This window comes from Pelodiscus sinensis, chromosome 7, assembly GCF_052426305.1.
Source record: "Pelodiscus sinensis isolate ZL-2025 chromosome 7, ASM5242630v1, whole genome shotgun sequence".
Lineage (NCBI taxonomy): Eukaryota > Metazoa > Chordata > Testudines > Trionychidae > Pelodiscus > Pelodiscus sinensis.
This window is the reverse complement of record NC_143058.1, coordinates 45,247,696-45,268,721: the sequence shown is the minus strand read 5'-3', so window position 1 is coordinate 45,268,721 and position 21,026 is coordinate 45,247,696. Positions and strand designations below refer to the sequence as shown.

Below are 21,026 nucleotides of genomic sequence, written 5' to 3'. Positions count from 1 at the left end.
TGGAGGCCCTCCCTCATAACTTTTAGTTCAGTGGTTAGTGTGTATACCTGGAATGGGGAGAATCCCAAGTTCACCCTGCATCTGAAGAGGAGAGATTTAAAAAGGGATCTGCTGCCTCTCAAGTGAGTGTGCCATAGCCACTGGCATATAAGATGTTCTGAGTCTCTTCTGTTGAAGCTGTTCCCCTTTGGGTAAATCATTTTTAAAAATTGAGTTACGTACCATTAAGCTAGTGTTACTATCGTGCTTGCGCTGTCATCCCATGTTGAAGCTGTTTCGCTTGGAATAAATAATGAAAAAAATCATTGGGCCAAACAAAACAATATAAGTGACTTTGTAGCCTGCTGGTTATAACACTCAAATAGGAGGCAGGCAACTCCCAGTTTAAGCTCCTCTCCACCAACTTGAGCAGAGCTAGGTCAGGTAAATCAACCTGAGATGTGAAATGCACCTCCTAGTTGAAATTTAGATGTACTTTAGGATCACAGAAAGACAAGGAATGCCCTGTCTTAATCACTACTGACTCCATACATTTACACAGACACTTCAATAGTCTTATCTATAAAATACATCAGTAGTGGTAACTTGTTAACAGCCTGCTCAGAAGAAGGGTTGAAACTTACTGCACCCACATGATTAGTAACCATGCAATAACTGTGTTGCTGTGTACGGAATCTGTCATGCTATAACCTAGTCCTAAAATATTTAAAGTTCTGTAGAGTATAAGGGTTCTTAAACACAGGACAGATGTTTCCTTCCAGGCCTACTGTGTAAAATAAAATGGCAACACTATGTCACTACCAAACCTTTACTGTACAATATGGAGATAGAATTGTCACTTGCCTTATTTAAGAGAAATTTTGAACATTGCACTTTATCAAAGGTTTCCCTTTTTGGGAAACAAAATAAGAGAGGGGTATTGAATAACTAGACTACCATGTTAAGATGTGTCTAGGGTTATGGGTAGTACTCCATGATATCTGTGTTTCAAATATCATGTTATTTGAAATGTTAATTCTTCATCTGATAAAGTTAAGGGCAAAATTTTAGAAAGTGCCCAAGGCCCCTAAATCTAACTGAAAGCAAAAATTATTTATTTACAATTTAAATACTGCAAAAGTTTTCATTCGGGCATTGCTGGGAGGATCTTATTGAAGAGACTGGGGCAAAGGGATGAGTAGAACTGTAAATAATACATTTCATGAAGATTTGCTGTCAAACACAATTCTCACATTTCAACTCTGAAATATCTTGATAGTTTTAGAGTAGCCTATTGCTAGAGTTTTCTCTTTAAAATCCTGCTCATTTTGTTCTTCAGATGCTTAACAGGTCACTTAAGTTTTTATTTTGCTGAGTTTTGTTGGGGTGTCTGTGTGTATTTTATATAAATAACTTTCCTAGAATGTTGCTTTGTGTTGAGCAGTTAGTTTTACCATGAATTAGTTTAGATAGGACACTGTGATGGGATGAATCACTCAAAAATTGCTGTGTTTTGTTCATTCTGCTGAAGCATCTGGTGCTGGCAACTGTCTGAAGATGAGACACTAGGTTAGATGGACCCAGTATTGCCATTCTTACATTCTTAAGCCTGTTTTAGACATATGAGAACTTTTGGGGATGGGGGTGGATTGAGGGAGGATAGAAATGTTTGTACAGTGCTAATTTAAAAAAAGAAAATAAAAAATGTGGTTCCTTTGTCCCATCCCCAAAATAGGTGAAAGGGAATTTCTCATTCCCATTCCTCCTACATGAACTGCCCTTTCACTGTAAAACCCGAAAAAAGTCTCCCCTAGGCAGAAACTAATTTCAGCCTCAAAGGGAATCTTTGAGTTGAAGTTAATGAAAAGGAGACTAACTGTGTGGTCAAGGCATTTAAAAGCTTTGCTTGGGTTTCCCCATCTATATAAAACTGGGGTCCCATTTACCTAGCTCACAAAGGTGTTGAAAGGACTGATTCAAGAATATTTGAAAAGCATTTTGTACATAAAAAGTACTATGCAAGTGTAAAGTATTAAGTTGCAATTCAACAACAGTTACTATCATTCCTATAAAAACGGAAATAGTTCTTCATAGTTTTAATAGTTAATAAAAAGGCATTTGAGACATTAGTTGTGGTATATTAAGAAGTCTGCATTGGAATTATCACTTGGGTTGCCATTTGTCGATATGAATGCCATATCTGCTCCATATATGGATCTCTATAGACTTCAGTGAGGATTCTTCATCTGGAAATGCTTCAAGATTAGGCCTATCAAGATTAAAGCACATCTACTGCTAATTAGGGTCCTGCCCTGTGAGAGGAGACAGCTGTTTCCTCAAGATCCAAAAAAGTAGGACTATTCTACAGAAAATAGGAAACAATAACAACCCAGTGCTGAGTTAGTTTCATTTTATTTTTCTTTGCAAATAGACCATTATACTAATTCAGTTGATTTAAGCTAAAAATATAAAAAAATCTTTAAAAAAATTCACCTATTGAATAATATCTCACCAGTGAATAGAGATTATTTTTGCAATAAGGCAATTTCAGTGGATGTGGTTATCATGGGATAATCACACCCCTGGGGTACAGCCTTATCTGTAATCTCCCAGGAGTGTAATTATTTCATGATAACTGCACCCCCTGGTGTTGCATTATTTCCATTATGAAATTCTTAGATTGATATATAAAGTAACTTACTTTGATCACTGGAAACTGCAAGGTAGTGTTAGAATGATCCAGCTGTGAGGTTTACAGAGACCAACTATAAGATTTACTACTACTCCTTTACAAAGTTAAATTAGGCAATCAAAATGCTTCTTCAGGCTAGGCTGGTTTAGAATGTTTTTACTGGTACAATCATAACTTCTAAAGTTCATAAGCAAAAAAAGGTAAAAATTATATGCAATACTATATATCAGTTGTGATTACAAATTGGTATTCTTTGTGTATATCTATTTTTATTTAATAATTACACACAAAAGTACAGATAACCACACAAAAGTTTGCTTGATTGTATATAACCCTTATTTTTTTCATTAGCTAACAACATCTGTCAATTATCTGTTCTTTTGATGCTTAATGGAATTCGAACAGCAGCTTTTAATTTCTGAATACATCAGTGGTCTCTTAATTGAAAATTTCATTTACAGTAAGTGGTGTACATAGATTTAAAATATGCCAGAAGTTCAGGAATGGCATTTACTTTTGGAGGAACAAAAGAGGTCATAATAAAACACCAAAGTTAGTTTCAAATTTGGATGACATGTAAAATAAATTACCAACTAATTCCACTGGAAGAAATGGATGTCTTTGCACACCTGTGATGGTGTAATAATGTTATATTTAGAATGCAAATTGTTAGAGATAGAAGAATTGCAACAGGATCAATTTATTCTAAAAAGCTTAGAAACATCTCTAGAGAATTAACACTCTGCTCCAGAAAGCAGTGAGCAACATGGTACTTTTAATCAGTTTTTGTTTTCTAGCAAATAAAATCTGCTTGCATGCAGTAGGAAAGCAGAACTTAATTCTAAGTGTTCTATTTAATCTAGAGGAGTGTTTTATTAAGAAATAGTTGTTTAATGTGACTACCATGAACATTTGTATAAATAGTCATCTGTATTTAGGTACCATGAGAAAATGCATAGAAAATAAAACCCTCCTTAAAGATCTGCAGCTGAGCACTTTGATTGTAAACAGTGGGATCCTAACAAAATCTTTACTTAGCCTGGTCACCAGTCAGATTTTAGATTACTTCAAAATTCTCAATATTATGGTGTGTGGGCATTAAATATAATTTGATTTCTTAAAAGCATCGATGAATTCACTGTTCATTGTTTAATATAGTAACAGAGCTTTAAGATGTCAATAGACCATTTCCTCACCACTCATAAAAGTAAAACTTTCAATACTATCCCAGATATACCTTGTGGCTAAAACATAACTGATTATATTGGCCTTTTGCTTTTGTCAAACCAACATGGGGGAGAAGTGAACTCTACTGGAGAGATTCCCTCATAGGGTATTTTCAATCTTTAGCCTTCTCGTATTTAAATCAAGAGGGATATTAGTTCAAGTGCTTTAGCTGATCTCAGTTGCCATAATATAATGTAAGGATGAGTAGTTGCTCAGATAACCAGGACTCAAACCCAAGGAGAGCAGACTACTGACTTAACATTCTTATCTTCATTACTGTTTTGTAAGATAGCAAAAGTCCTCCATCCCTAAGTTCAACAATTGTCCACTTCATGATTCTGTTAGTTTCATTTCTCAGACTTACTGATAACTGACATAATACTGATTGCAGTTTGAAAACAATCAAATGTTGATCCTTATAGTTAAAAACCATTGCTGCCAATTGCATGCAGAAGCAACTGTGAAGCACCACCTAAGTGGGTAGCTATGTTCCATGTGGGATGAAATCCAGCAGAAAGATTCAAGGGAAGCTTTGTAGATAAGTAATCAGTTCTAGAGATGACATGCACATGGATCATTGTGGCAAGGTCTGCATCAGAATGGAAAAGTCTTTCAGAAAGATTTTCAAAAGTGAATTAAAAACATGTCCCATTGACTTGGTCCTACCTGACGTGTGCACTTTTGAAAATCTCTCAGTTTCTGGAGCAATGCTTTACTAAGTACCGAAGACTTTGGAAATGAAGGTTGCTGACCTAGTGAGTCACCACAGATATTTCATCTCTGTCCATTGCCAGGAGGAAAAGCCTCAAAGTTGTCTCCATAACTTAACCAGTATTAGCAATGCTGTTTGGCCAAAACCTTCATAGTAACCTTCTCCCAAGGAGGGAGATTAGAGACAGGTCGATTCTTGTCAAGATTATCTGCACCAAGAGACAGATTCTTAAACAATAGCCTAATAACTGCTTATTGAAGAAATTCTAGCATTCTTCTTGTCTCCAAAGCAGCATCAACTAGCTCCATCAATAATTGTATCATCCCATTCAGTTTAATCACTGGAGAGACACTGACCCAAATGGAGGCTGTAATCTGATGTTCAAGAAGCACTTCCAGGACCCCAAAAGATAAAACTAGTTTAAAGTCAGAGAGAAAAGATGCTTCACTTACTATTTTTCCCTACAGTGGGTATGACAGTTATTCCATCAAAGTGCAAATTTCATTGGAACCCAATCAGTCTTCTCTGAAGTAGTAGAAACATTCTGATTGAAAAATTCTCAACTCTGTATTAGTGGAGGTGGCTCAGATTCACAAGGATGACTGTGACTGGGAATGACACAGAGAGGTGAGACATTTGAGAGTATTTTATTATAAAGATTGAAAAATGTGTTCCAATTAGTTGTTGTTGGAATAGTCCATTGGGTTTAGAATATACTTCCTCCAAGAGTTTTAAAGTCTAGCCAATTTTCATTAATCTCCAAGACAGACTACTTAAAACGAGTCTTCCACCTCAAACTGTGAGCCCTGGCGACTAACCATAGGAAGCAGTGTTCTGGTTCTCTAATTCAAACCCCCTCAAAAAAATCTATACTGTGGCCAACTAGGTATATTAAGTGAAAGCGCACCAGAGACAGCTCTTGGTTCTTAAGAGCTCTTGAGTAAATCTGCAAGAGTTTGTCTCCATGGTTAGTGAAGTCACCCAGAATTGCAAGACTTTGTGACTTCACATCTGACAATAATATGATCAACTCATCCAAGTAATCTGCACAAGTAAACACTTCCCATTGCAATCCAGTACAGGGACTCCATAGGATCATCTGGTTTGTAAACATAGGTACAGAGTTCCCATTGACTAGGTAATCCAGTAAATCTTTGTTTTGTTTTGTTTTTTAAGTTGCTAGAGGAACTAAATCTAAATTTTTGATTGATAGTCATCAGTTTTCCTCTGAGATAAAAGAGCAAGCTTCCTGTGCAGCAGTGATCTAAAAAATACCATTTTGGAAATATTACAGTAGCAGATAGTGTCAGGCACTCTTTGGATAGGAGAGAGTAGTCACCTTGCTTTTGCCAAACATTCTAAAAACAATTAGTTATTCAAAGGATGCCATATCACAAGTGGTTAGTCTTTAATCTGCGTCATCAGCATATATCTATGAAGGCTCTATAATAATGGATCTTAGGGTACGTCTAGACTACATGCCTCTGGCGACAGAGGCATGTAGATTAGGCTACCCGACAGAGTAAAATGAAGCGGCGATTTAAATAATCGCCGCTTCATTTAAATTTACATGGCTGCCGCGTTGAGCCGACAAACAGCTGATCAGCTGTTTGTCGGCTCAGCGCGATAGTCTGGACGCTCCCCTGCCGACATCAAAGGGAGTTGTCGATAACCCAGGTATGCCTCATCCCAGGAGGCATACCTGGATTGTCGACAACTCCCTTTGATGTCGGCAGGGGAGCGTCCAGACTATCGCGCTGAGCCGACAAACAGCTGATCAGCTGTTTGTCGGCTCAACGGGGCAGCCATGTAAATTTAAATGAAGCGGCGATTATTTAAATCGCCGCTTCATTTTACTCTGTCGGGTAGCCTAATCTACATGCCTCTATCGCCAGAGGCATGTAGTCTAGACGTACCCTTAGGGTTGTCTTTTATCATAAAAAGAATCCACATTTCATCTAAAAACTGTTCAAACCAGAACCTCCCGTTCCATCTCCCTTTACCTGTGAGAAGTTTTGATCTCAGCATTATCTTTTCTTAATAGAGATCATCAGATTAATTCTGCTAAATGGATCTCCGTTAAATACCAGGAAGAATCTGTGTGTTCTATAATGGAATCATATTGGAAACATGTTCAAAAAATCCCAGTACGAAACCCTATTTCAATCTAGTATAATTGGCTCTTGTATAAGTTTCAGAAAAATTCTGTTGACAGCAATATATTTAATTGTTATATATATTACTGAGGTGCACTGGTGGATGTGCAGTTATAGTTGCTCTTGAAGCAAGAATAAAATTCCTTGATTGAGTTCAATTTCCACATTTAATACCCTAACTTTTCTTGGGCCATCTGAATTGTCTGTATTTCTTTGAAACTTCACCTGAGAGATTTTTAGCTGTTCTAGCTTTATCACAGTTGCTCCAAACTTCATACATTCATTCATGTGGCAACTCAGATGTAGGCCACATTGTATGTTCTATTAAAATATTACAGCAAGTAAGAGCTCTATCTCTAACCTGCTTGATCCCTACAAGGAAAAGCTTATATAACTGCTAAGTTCCACCAGCTATTTCCAGTGTTCCCTCTAAGATTTTCCATCCATGAGCGGAGTGAGTTTTGTCTTGTGTACCAGTATTGAGGTCATGTGCGTTTGTTCATATGTGTGCCACTTTGGCACCCAAGTTATAAACTTCTCCCTTTTCCCCTCTGCTGCCATGTCTCCCATCCTCCCCTCACCCCATCCTTTCCCCTGGTGCCTGCTGCTGCTCCCCGTACCCCTCACCCTCCTCTGTTGTCCTGGGTCCTGCCCTTCTCACTTCCTTTCAGCCCTCCTGGGACTTGCCCCACCTCCCCATCCTCTCTGACCCCTGCATCTGCCCTTCCCTTCCCCCCATGCCTTCCCTTGTCTACCTTCCCTCCCTAACCCTTCTCCTAACACCTCCCTCTATCCACCTTCCCTGCCACTTTCCTCTGCCCTCTGATACCCCTCCCTCCCCTCCAATATCCCTCCCCATGTCTGCCCTTCTGCTTCACCCCCACAATCCCCCTGGCACCTGCACCTTCCCTTACCCTCTGCACCATCCTGGCGCCTCCCCCTTCCCTCACTCCCCCTGCCCTCCTTGCCCTCTTTCTCCCTGCCCATCCCCTCACCACCCTCTACCCTAGTTCTCCTCATGCCCTTCTGTGTCCTCACATGTGATTTGTTCCAATCCCTGCCTTCCTCCTTTCAACCCCTCTTCTCCCATCACCCACTCCTCTTCCTTCCTCTTTCCCCAACTGCCCCTCCCCTCTCTTCTCCCAGCATCACCCTGTCCCCTCCCCTCTTCCTCTTCTACTCCCATTTCCCCACTCCCACTCCTGCCATTTTCCCTTATTGTCTCCTCTTGGCCCCCTGGCATTTCTCTCTCCTCCACCCTGCCCCTTGGTGCCTTCCCCTTTCTTCTCTTCTCTCCTCAGCACAAGCCCCTTTCTCTCCTCACCCCACCTTCCCCTTCCCTAACTTTCTACCATCCTAACACCTGATGGCCAGGGCAGCATGCCAGGTGGCTGCCCTGTGTGCCAGAGCCAGGGCCAGGGCCATGGTGCTATTTTTAATACTGCAGCCGCAGCCCAGGAGCAACTGCACTATGGCCCAGTGCCAGTCCCAGCACATGGGTCAGCACACCATGTGTGCCAGAACTGAAGCAGGGGCCGTGGTGCTATTTTTAGCACCATGGTCCTGGTCCCAGCAGCCACCACACAGCCACAGCGCCCTCTTCTCCCCTCCCACCCCAAAAAAAAGAGCTGGGCATGTGGCGGGTGGCTGTCCTGTGTGCTGCGACTGGAGCTGGGCCATGATGCTATTTTTAGTACCCTGGCCCAAGATCCAGCTCCGGCAGCCACCATGCAGGCTGCATAGTGGCTGCCCAGCTGCTCCTGGGGTGGACAGTCACCTGCCTGTGGCCCTGCCCCCAGGAGCAGCTGAGGCCGCAGCTGCGCAGCTCTGCTGAGGGGATGAGTGAGAATTAAATTGGGAACCCTGGCTATTTCCATTCTTTGCTGCTGCTACCCTGCCTCCATGACTGACCAGATAGATAGGTAGGCTAAGCAACTAAGGAAGTATGCTAAGGTAGGCTGGAAGGAAGCAGAGCTGTCTGGGTCACTGTAGCTGTGGAGTCCATCCAAGGACATGCTTGCAACCTGGCCAGCTCAATAATTCTTTACTTCCCCTTTTACTTTTCCAGGTCTTCCTTTGCTTATACAATAGCATTGTTGGGAGTCCAGAAGTGAACAGTGACAGTCAATGGAAAGATAATATTGGGGTGGGGGAGGGGCAACAGAGAACATAGTTTTATGAGGGATCAGTTTGACTTGTGTTGAGTAATTGTTAGGTAATAGTCCATGGGAGTGATACATCACTGGAGACGTAGCTGGAAATAGTTTTTCGGACTGTGAAAAGAAGGGTCTTAGGTTGGATCTTTAGATACATTCTTAATATGGAGCCTCTTCTGTGTGACTCCATCATGTTGTTTTAATTATGCATAAAGCTAAACAATTTAGCCAATTGTTGTCATGAAGAGGAAAAAAATATCTGGTACTATTCTGAAATTACCTGATTGCCATATGAGAACAATAATTTTTTATGGCTATACAGACCTTTATAGAAATTCACAATTTTTATTGCTTGAATAGGTGTCTTCAAAGGTTTTTAAGTAACTTTTCTCTGTTAAGATGTAGATTCCAGACAACAAATTGTTTGTCTGGTATAATAATTGTTCAAGTGCTGTAATTGCTTTGTTTCAAGAAGACTAAGAAGTGGTGATGATGAAACAGATAATTTTCAATTTTACTGATGAGTGAATATTGAGTGACTATTGAAAAGGTGTCCAAGTGATCAGAATTGTAATGTCTAACTTTCCATAAACTGGTGACACAGTATCATCTCAAGATCTTTTCACCAAGCTCCTATACCAGTTTCTCCAAAATGGTCCCTTGTATCCAGGTTTTTTATATAGTTTGGCAAGTTACCAATGTCAGTCTCGGCTATCTAAACATCAAATATGTTGTGAATTGCTGATTTAAGTGGAACTTAATAATCACAAAGGGTGAGTTAATTCAAACGTAATTGCATCAATTTGCATGACTCCAAATAGCCTTCACACTGGACTTCCCCAAAGACATTGGAGGAAAATGTTGCAAGATGGAGTGAGCAAAGCTCACCAACCATAAGAATCAAGGGTAAAGTTGAAACACCTAGTCTTTCAGATCAACAAGCCAGGTGAGAGGGAAGAGTGATGTTCCAGATCCTATAAGGCCAGCAACTTTGAGAAGAAGTCACAATACCAATGAAGAGGCCATGTCAGCCCTTGATCAGTCTCCCTGCACCCAAAGAAGATCTGCTAGTGCTCTGCTTGCAGAACTTCACTGCCTGGCTCCTTAACTGCAGATCTAGCTCCTTCTTGGTGTTTTTGTTCGCATGGGAAGGTATCTGGAAACAGCCCTAACTGTTACCTTATCAAATTACCCATTCTAGTTGATCGACAGTGTTTAAAAATCTGAGACTTGAGATTGTCACACTTGAGATTCTGATAGTTTCAAATTTCTGCTTATCAAAAGTGTGCAGTTAATGTCTGTATTATGTAATCTCCAGGCAGGAGTGAGGGGAGAAGAGTAGAAAGAGTTAGACAGCTCACAGAAATGTCAAGTCCTAAGGCAGAGTATTATAATTCTCAGATTGTGTTACAGACATTAGAGAATAATTTGTTTTCATTAAACTACTTAGCCATTGAAATTATAAACCTGATAGACATTGGTTAAATTTTTTTTAGTTGGGATTTATAACCAAACAATCACCTTCTCATACAGTCTTAGAAATTGTAAGGATTAATGGTTTAACTACAGTCCAATACAGAGGCCAATTTGTTAGTTTGATAGTTGTATTGCTTTATTTAAGTGGTACCGTAGCGCCCAAGAAACCTAGTCATGGACCAGGAGTCCATTCTGCTAGACACTGTACAAACATATATCTTGGGTAATTTAATATTATGAATACAGTATAGCGTAGTTTACTTACATGTTCCTATGACTTTATTTTTGTTTTAGCAAAATTTATAAAACTGATATGGAGTCATATTTCTCTCAATGAGCAATATGAGTCCAGAACCTTTTGGGGACATGGCTGGATACCCATCAATCAACCCAAAAGCCTGACAAGCTCTACTTCATTGATTTTCACAGCTATAAATTACTAAAGAAATACCACCTGCATCAACTAAAACCAAGTCTACAGGTCCAAAAAACATAGGTCTTTATCTTAAGACAGAAAAATCTCTCCAATGCTTGGCAACTACGGAGAGGATTCTTAAAACACAATGCAGCTAGGCATTCTTGGGTGATATACTCACAGTGAATGGGTGACATTCCTACACCATTTCCCCCCCCCCCTCCCCCCACACACACAGAACACGGTACACATGCATAGTAGGGGCTTGTTCAGGATTTATCTTTCTTCCTGGAGTGTGCATTTATTCCGCAGGTTTAGAAACATGTAAGAATCTCAAGGCAGGACTTCTATTTACCAGTTTTCCAATAACCCTCAAGCATCTTTTCACTGTTTTTAACTCCAGGGCTTCCCTCAGATTTCCTGTCCTCCTTTTAGCTCAATCATTTTAAAGAATAACTCAGTTTTATTTTTTCTTCCTTAGCTGATTCTAATAACATTTCACCTCATCTAATTCAAGGCTAAATCAGCAAAATAGTTTGGCACTTCCATTGAGGGTCTTAATATCTGTCATCCTGATTTACACTCTCTCTCATACATGTGCTATAATAATAACCTTTAATCAGAACTACAAGGTTGTGTCTACATTGGCTCAATCTTGCTGCCTGTCTACACTGGCGGGGAGTTCTTGTGCAGTAACACTTACGTTCTAATGTGTGAAATCAGTACTTCTTGTGCAAGAACTATGATGCTCCCGCTCGGGAATAAGCCCTCTTGCACAACTGTTCTTGCGCAAGAGGCCAGTGTAGACAGGCAACATGAATTTCTTGCGCAAGAAAGCCCGATGGTTAAAATGGCCATCGGAGCTTTCTTGCGCAAGAGCGTCTACACTAGCACAGATGCTCTTGCGCAAAACCACATCTCTTGCGCAAAAGCACATGCCAGTGTAGACGCTCTCTTGCGCAAATACTTTAACGCAAGAACTCTTGCGTTAAAGAGTATCTGCACGAGATCATGCCAATTTAGATGTAGCCCAACTGTCTTAGTAACATTTTTCCATTTCAAAGCAGTTTCTTCGGATAGCCTGAGCACAAATTTGGAGAAGATTTAAATGTATGGGAAAAATTTCAAGGAGTACTAACCAGACAATGCTGAGCTAATGGGATCTAGAACACTGTTACATTTATCAGAATTCCAAATGAATAATTTTCATCCACTTTATAATTCAGTTTGACCAGTTTGCTTTAAAATTGGCAGAAAATTCTCCTTTGTCTTTAGAGCAAACCTGTTAATTTCAGGTTGAGCAGCCTGTTTTCCCAACCAGAATTATGTGGAGGCTCAAAATAAGGACAAAGTTTATTTTATGTTTCAATGTAAATAGACTTAAAAAAAAAAAAAGGAAACTTTCCATGCTGTAGGCATCTTTCGTACAAATTCACTGTTAACCCAGCTACAGATCTAATGATGCTTACCTTTTTTTCGCACTTATTATTATAGTAGAACCTGCTTCCAATCTGAAGTATTACAGGTTGGCGGAGGTATAAGCATAGCTCCATAATGTCTTTTAAACAAAAAAGTGGAAATTGTCTAAATCTCTTACTGGTGTAATTTATTTTCTTAATTTTTTTTCACTAGCAAACTTCATAACTTGCTGAGTTTTCTTATGCTTTTAGAGAGCAGAAAAGTTAAAATAGTTCTGTTTGTCAGATTCTAAGCAATCACTTGAGTAATACATTTGACCTTAAATTCTAACGAAAATCAATTGGAGCTTTGTACAGAAATTAATAGTAGTATATGTGCTTCTAAGCTTTTAAAGTGGAGAAGAAAAAAATGTGTGTGTTTTCTTTTTTATAATTATATGCAGAGAAGGCATGAGAGATCTTTAAAACTAAAGAAGTTTATTCCTGAAAAACACTTGCCCCAGTTCTAAACTAAAACTCTTTTACTCCTTAGAGAATTCTGCACCCCAAAAAAATAAAAATTCTGCACACAACATTTGAAAAATTCTGCATAATTTACTTCAAAATACTGGTGAGCTAACATTACAGAAACAAAAAAAATTAAGGTAATGTATTTCTGACATGTAGGTTCCTTACGAGGCATATTCATACAAAACTTCGAGTAATACAGAAACTACAATACAGACACATGTTTTCCATTCTCCTCAAAAGCAGTGCAAAGGATTGGGGGAGTCAGAGGTAATGGAGGAGCTAAGGGACGGGTAAGCACAGTGGGAATAAACCTGGAGGGTTGTTGAGTGTAGGTGGGAGAAGTATGAAAAAGGTTTTCTGTGGTGGTTGGAAGGTGGATTGCTAGGTGGTTTGGGAGTGTCCTGTACCCAAGACTCCCATTCGGTCAGGCACATCTGTTCCTGTCTCTGTGTCTCTGCACCTCTCCATCCCCATGTGGCCCTATAGTGTCCCTCCCATTCAGCTTCTGGCTCAAGCCTGTTACCCACTAGCTTGTGAGTCCATACCCCAGTCTCTTTTACCCCAGTATCCCTCTGAACTCCAGCTTGTGACCACCTAGCAGCCTTATATACTCCACTCTGTCCTAAAATGACTCGATAGGCAAGGTGCTATGATGAAAGCAGCTTGGTGCTAGCTGTTTGGGGATCACAGTGGCCCCTGATGGGTGAAAGGTGGAACGTCAGCACCTCCCAGACAATGGATTTTCTGCTGGAAAAAAATTTTCACTGGAGATTAATACTGTGTGCACACAGTGGAGCAGAACTCCCCCAGGAATACCTGCTGGAAGGTACAGCCTAAGACGATCTAAAGAAAATGAGGGAAAAGAGGACTGTTATTCTCTGTTGCATCTGTTACTGAGCATACCTGTATCATAAGACAGATACCCACAAAGACTGCTCTGATTAATGGCAATTTTGAACAACCTTTTACGGACCACTGCTAGTCTAGAGAATAGTTGGAAGACAGTAGTTGGAGTGCTTTGAACTCAGCCACATGTCCCCATCTCTGATATGCCCTTGTGCCACAGGAATCATACCACTAGGTGTGTGCTGCCAGAAAAATCCCTTAAAAGGATATTCCTTGGGGTGGGGGGCAGAGGAGGGGGAATCAAATTAAACCAGTTCAGTAGACACTTTATAGCAACTGAGCCAACAAAAAAAGATGCTTTATGGGTGGCTTAAACAACTAGTAAAATCACAAACGCCAACAGAATTATAGTGATATTTATTCAGATTGTTCAAAACTTGATTTTTGGTTTTTTTGCACTTTTTTTTTCCCCCTTGACACCTATTTAATTTCACACACCTGGTGAGTAATTGGGAGACAATAGTCTTTGCAAAAGGCTGAATAGCCCCATATAAAGCCTGTCAGTGGATGGCTCAGAGAGATTCCATTCTAGCTCATTAGTTCCATCAGTACCCACCTAACCGGGTCTGAACATAGACATTCCCCACCCCTCAACTACAGATTTTCCAGGTTGAGGTGGAAGGATTGCAGGTTTGGGTGGCACAGGTGACCCTGGTCCAGCTCCTGTGTCAACAGGTCTGGCAGGAGCAGCAAGGAGATGGGGTCCTCCACTGACGGTGACACCAGAGTGGTATACCAGTGCTACCTCGGCCACACTGAGGCCACCAGAATCACGGACGACCTGTACCTCTGCATCCTCAACAGGACTTTGTGTACTGGTGGGAATGAATACATGAGGCTAAGGACCCAGCTCATTAACAGGCATCCCCCCATTGACCCTGGGCACCAGTTCATGTAAGAGCAGAATCGGCCGCACTACTTGTTGGTATCTGAGGTGAACAGGTCTAGGTGGGGAGTTCCCCACCTGTGGAAAAGATAGTGGGCTGCATCCTCCCTCAGGGACCACTTGTGGGTGGAAAATGCTTTGTTGAGTCTGTCTGCCAGGGTGTTGTGAGTCTCCAGTAGGTAGGAGGCCTGAAGGTGGATATCTTGCACAGTGTAGAGGCCCCGGAGGGCTAGGGCTTTCTGCCAGAAGGGAGACGATCGAGCACCACCCTGTCAATTGATATAAAACATCCCGGTTGTGTTGTCCATCAGCACTGAGACACAGTTATCCCTTAGCCCGAAAAGGAACACCTGATACACCAGTCAAACTGCCCTTAGCTCCCTGACGTTGATATGCAGTGATTGCTCTGCTTAGGACCACATACCTTGGGTCTCTAGGTCAGCCAGGTGGACTCCCTATCCCATATCAGAGGCATCTGTCACCAAATGCATCGAGGGCTGCTGCTGGACAAAGGGGATGACTCCACACGCCTCCCTTTTCTGTAGCCACCAGTCCAGAGTAGACAGGACTTCTGGTGGGATGATGGTCACCATGTTGATGTGAGCACGGGCCAGTCTGTAGGCCCTTGCTAGCCAGGTCTGTAATGGGCACAGGTGTAGCCTGGCGTGCTTCACTATGTACGTGCAGGCCACCATATGACCCAGAAATCTCATATAGTTTCTTGCCATGGTCAGAGGTGTGGCCTGAAGCCTCAGAACGATGTCCCTCATTGCCGTGAACGTGGCGTTCAGCAGGAATGCCTGACCTGTCATGGCATCCAGCCTTGTTTCCACAAACTCTATTACTTGCGTGGGGTCAAGAGTGGCTTTTTGTCATTCAGCATGAGCCCTAGGTGGAAAAAGATTTCTCAGACCAGGCCTATTTGAGCCAATGCCTGGCTTTTGGAGTGGCCCCTCGTGAGCCAATACAGATAAGGGAAGACTTGCACTCCCCTCCTCCTGAGGAAGATGGCCACCACTGCCATGCATTTGGTAAATACTCTGTGGGCAGTGGACAGACCAAATGGAAGCACTCTGAACTGGTAGTGGTCCGTGACAACTATAAAACGGAGGTACCTTCTGTGGGAAGGGATAATGGAAATGTGGAAGTACACATCCTTCAAGTTGACGGCAGCATACCAGTGCCCTAGATTGAGGGAAGGAATGATAGATGCGAGGGTCACCATCCTGAACCTTGATTTCTTTCTGAAGGCATTGGGTCCTCTGAAATTTAGAATCGGGTGAAGGCCTCCTTTGGACTTTGGGATGACGAAGTACTGGGAGTAAAACCCTTTCTCTTGAAACTCTCATAGAACCACTCCTACTGCCCCCAACATGAGGAGCAAGTGGACCTCCTGTCATAGGAGGTGCTCATGAGATGGGGAATGGAGGTGGGAGGGTGTCAAGGACAGGAATGGGATAGAGTATTCCCCCACCACCATCTCAAGGATCCAGTGGTCCGTGGTGATGGAATGCCAAGAACGGTGGAAGGGGAAGAGTCTATTGATGAAGGAATGATATAGGAGTGGATGGTAGTCTGTCCTCATGGGCAACTTCAAAACCCTAATCTTGGGCCCTGGGTTTTGTTGGAGGACCCCTATACCTGATAGGAAGCTGACTGAGATCATCTACATCTGGCCCTGTTGTTGCTCCTGTTCTGCCTTGTATTACCCTCCTGCCTGGAGCCCTCCTGGAACAGTCTCCGTGACCTAGGGTTAAGGGAGCAGCGTTGCGGGACTGGGGTGTGAATGCCCAAGGACTTCAAGGTTGCCCTTGAGTCCTTCAGGCTATGTAGTATGCTGTCCGTTTCCTCTGAAAAGAGCGCCAACCCCTCTTAGGGCAGGTCCTGCAGGGATGATTGGACTTCACATGGAATACCCAATACCTGCAACCATGAGTTTCAGTGCATTACTATGCGTGTGGCCACGACCTTGCCGCCAAATCAGCAGTGTCCAAGACACCACTCCATCTTCCGTAAGAGCCCTGAACACCTCTTGGGATTCCTTCAGAAGTTGGTCCTTAAACTTCTTGACCACCGCCCAGTTGATACAGGTGTATGTGCTGAACATCTCCTGTTGGTTTGCAATACTCATCTGCAAGCCTGCGGTGACGTATGCCCTCTTCCACAAGAGGTCCAGCTTTTTTGGTTTCTTACTCTTGGGGGCAGGCCCAGTCTGGCCCTGCCTCTCCCTTTGGCATGCAGCCTTCACTACAACAGAGCTGGGGGCCAGGTGGACAAACAAGTATTCATGTCCTAACTGGTACAAAGTATCGCCTCTCTACTCCTTTCTGTGTTGGTGGAATGAATGCTGGTGTCTGCCAAAGGGTCTTTGTAATTTTGACCACCATTTTATAGAGAAGTAGGGCAGTCTTAGGTGGGTCATCCACAGCCAAGATGTCCACCATCAAGTCAGACTCCTCTGTCACCTTCTCCACCTGAACCCCCAGGTTTACAGCCAACCTCCTAAGGAGTTCCTAGTGGGTGCGCATGTCCGTGGCCAGAGACGAGTCAGCCAGTGCCTCATCAGGGGAAGAGGATGATGAGTCTCTAGGCAGTGCCACCTCCTCAGGGGGCCTCATGTGCTGTTGCAGTGATTGGCTGAGATTGGCTCACTCAGGACTGGCTGCTGCACAGGCACTGGAGCCCCTATAGTCCCTGATGGGCTAACCATGGACTCCGAAGGCAGTGCCCAAGCAAGAGGTGTAGACAACAGGGTCCCCCTATGTCCCAAGTACACCAAAATTGAGGCCGAGGCCAACTTTGAAACACCCGGCCCCTGACGTGAGCTCGATGAGCTCATGGGCCGCAGCAAACATTTCTGGAGCCAATGACTCCAGGACCTCTTCCACCAACAGGTCCTGGACCTCCTAACTACTCACCCACATGGAACTCGACCTGCACCTATGGAGCAATGTCACAGCTAGGCGAAGACAGAGCCTTCGGGTGGCCCACCTGCAGATGCACCCTGTGCTCTCGTCTCGACTGTGATCTCCCTCTCTGCACCTTCTTGGATGTCCTCAGTGCCGGGGACTGGGACCAGTGCCGACGAGCAGTCTGAGTTCACAGAGTTCCTCGGCGTGACACCCACTTCACACACTGATGCCAGCTCACTTCTCACCAACAGTGCAGGACTTCATGCCACAGGTTGAAGCGCCAGCTCCATGAGCAATAGTTTTAGCTGAGAGTTACGCTCGCGTTTGGTTCTGGGGTTTGGACGACCTACAGATGTTGCACGAGTCCATCAAAGGACTCTCTCCTAGGCATTTAAGACACTCTTCATGAGGGTCTCCACAGGGCATGGGCTTTTGTCACTGTGCACAGAGCTTAAAGCTGTGAGAGCCCATCATTCCCCCTCGAGGGAAATAAGGATGCAAAACAACAATTCTAATGTAAGGTAACTAAAGACTACCCTAATGACAACTATTTACAAGAGATAAGATAAAAAAGTCTAAGGGTGTACTTGCAAAGGAGCAAGCAAAGCGTTCCAGAGACCCTCACAGGTGGTAAGAAGGAACTGATGGGATGGAGGGGTATATATGGGCCGGTATAGCAGCACTACTCTAAGAGGCTTCCTGGCTGGCCCAACAGATACTGCTAAGGGTAAAAAGCTTCCAGAACTCATGCACACAGCACACGCACACCTAGGTGGAATGGACATATGAAGGCACTCGGAGAAGAACTGCCATTTCAGTTAGCACATCTTTCTGAAAATGCCAGTCAAAAGGTATCCAGCATAGACACCATTTCAAACAAAATTGAAAAGTCACATCTTTCTCCTTTGCATCCAGTTAATCTGTCATGACAGATTATGTAATTAAAATATATTACATTATTAGTACATTTCTTTAAGGTTTGGTGGCATACTGAGATGCTATATATGTTGAATTTCTTGTGAATTTCTTGTATCAGTATGATTCAACTACTTTTCCCTAATAAATCATAATAGTTCCTTCATGGCAATATTTATATGTTTTGTTTGTGGTTGTACATAGCCTTGTTGGTATTTCATAGTCACCATAGATAGCTCTAATCAATGACAGGCATGCACAAAAATGCCTAGGAGTTAGAGCTCACTACATTTCCCACCTCTCTTCAGTCAGTATTTAAAACTAAAACACAAAACTGAAAGAAAATATAAACAAGATGATCAGTACATGCATCCTCTGGTCTCAATTATTTTAGAAGAAAAACAGTCTTTGGTATATAATGCATTCTTTACAAATAATTTCAGGGTGTGTCTAGACCACAGGGTTTTGTCGACAAAAGTGGACTTTTGTCGACAAAACTATGCCTGCGTCTACACTACTGCTGAGTTCTGTCAACATAATATCGACAGAACTCGGCAGTTTTGTCAACAGCGATAAACCTCATTCTATGAGGAATAACGCCTTTTGTAGACAGAAGGCGTTATTGCATCGACGCTGTCCTTTGTATCTACACTTTCATGTCGACAAAGCGGCTTGCTTTGTCAACAGAACAGGATGTAGTCTAGATGCTCTTTGTTGCCTCTGTCGACAAAAGCCTGTAGTCTAGACGTACCCCTAGAGAAATAAAAAGTCACCTCCTCAGATAAAATCATGTAATGTTAGAAACTTCTGAAGAATCTGTAATAAAAAAGTTGATACCATTTTAAGCATATTTGAAAAAGCAATTTTTTAACTTCTTAACTTCTATCTTACGCATATGTTCATTTGCAGTTACAATAACTGTATTCATGTCATAGCCAATAAATTGTGGACCTAAATTAAATGCTGAGAAATTTCAGGCAGTGATGTTTTACATTAAAGATTTGTGAGAAGTTTGTTGATCTCCAAAATGAATTATGGCCTCTGAAAATCTTGAAATTCTTGAGACTTTCAACACATAATTGTTGCATTTGATAAAATGTAACTTCATTATTTACAATACATCTGTTGAAGGCAATTTACCAATCCATTGATAAGGCAATATTGAATCACTGTATAATCAACTATTCGGTAGTTAAATTTACTGAAAGGAAAATAATATTGCATCACTATCAGCAAAGTTTAACTAACAAGAGCTATCTGTCCAGTCTGTGTTAGAAAATCAGAAATAACTTCTGCCATATTAGGAAACTTGATTATTGTAGTAGATAATTCCAAAAATAGAGCTACCTATATTTTACTCTTTTATCTGTTTGCAAACAGATATAATCTACATGTACTCCAAAACAAGTGTTCTAATGAGGTTTGTTTTATTTATTTTTTCAAACTATTACAATAGAGATTCATGAAGAACCCTACAGTAATAACCCAGGGACCACTCAAATATAAGGGGGAAGGAGGAGAGAATAAGTAAGGGTGCTGACTTCTTGTCTTCTCCTTCCCCCCCTCCCATATCCACAGCTTTCAGTGGGTTTTTATTTTAAGTTTGTTTATTGTTTGATTGAACTAAATGTGTATTGTATGATTATGAAAAATGCTATAATGTCCCCTTAAATTGTGGTTTTTTATTGCTTTTGGAGAGAGGAAGTGTTAAAAAATCTTGAACTTAATATGGCTGTTCTAGGCTTTCTATATTTTTTGTACTACAATCAAAAGCATACAACCACACAATACCTAAATATATTGTTTTCAACAAGACAAAGTTACATAAGAAGAGAATCCCCTTGCACTTAAAGAAAAATGCAATTATTTTCTATTCTGAATCTCCAGACTGCTGTTTTAGAAAATCATATCTGATTATTTGCTCAGCAGAAGATTATTGAGTTGATTTAGCTGTGATTTCACTTAACAAAGCTTCAGCTGAATTCCCACTGTGGAGTCCAAAAAAGGTAGAGAGATATAAATGATACATTCAAACTGTGATTTTTGTGAACAGGGCCATCAATGCACCCCTCAGAGCTAATAGCGGAGATGAGAAACAGTGGGTTTGCACTGAAACAAAATGTACTGGGGAGAAACTTGACCGCAAATGATCCATCACAGGTAATGATCTTTTTATCAGTAAGCTGAAAATGTCTGTAAATCTAAATGTGATTGCTTGTGAATTGCGACTTAACATTTTCCAATATGCATATCCATAGGAAAGCTGGATAGATCTAGCAGTGGAAAATACCTTGAAACTTACTGTGCTTTGCAGCTTAGTTTTAGCCAAAGTGACAAATCTGAAAAGATTTTTTTAAGGCCACAGTTTAATAAATTAAATACCTCCTCTGGTTGAGTAGAAATCGAATATCTCTTTGAGGGGATGATTTGGACTGCTGCAACATGTGTCTGATGTGATACTTGCTGTCTTACCCCTGACTTGGCTTTGGATGAAACCAGAGGAAAGCATGCAAAAAAGTCCCCTCTATTAAAGCTTTTTATCTTAATTTTAAATTCATTACATTATCTTTACCATATTTTAAATATATGATTGTATTTATTTAGACTGAGTCTAAATAGCTGAGACTTGGAGGGAGCAAGGTTAGGACTATATCTCCCAAACCTTC

At 41.6% G+C, this 21,026-nt stretch overlaps 1 protein-coding gene across 1 annotated transcript in view; it reads left to right on the top strand.

The window, feature by feature from the left end:
- The window catches only part of CIRSR (corepressor of RBPJ and splicing regulator), a 43,994-nt gene that overhangs the window by 17,861 nt on the left and 5,107 nt on the right, over window positions 1-21,026 (top strand). The window contains exon 8 of the mRNA XM_075933659.2: window positions 20,414-20,520. Within this exon, the coding sequence (XP_075789774.1) occupies window positions 20,414-20,520 (107 nt within the window). The remainder of the gene's footprint in view (window positions 1-20,413; window positions 20,521-21,026) is intronic.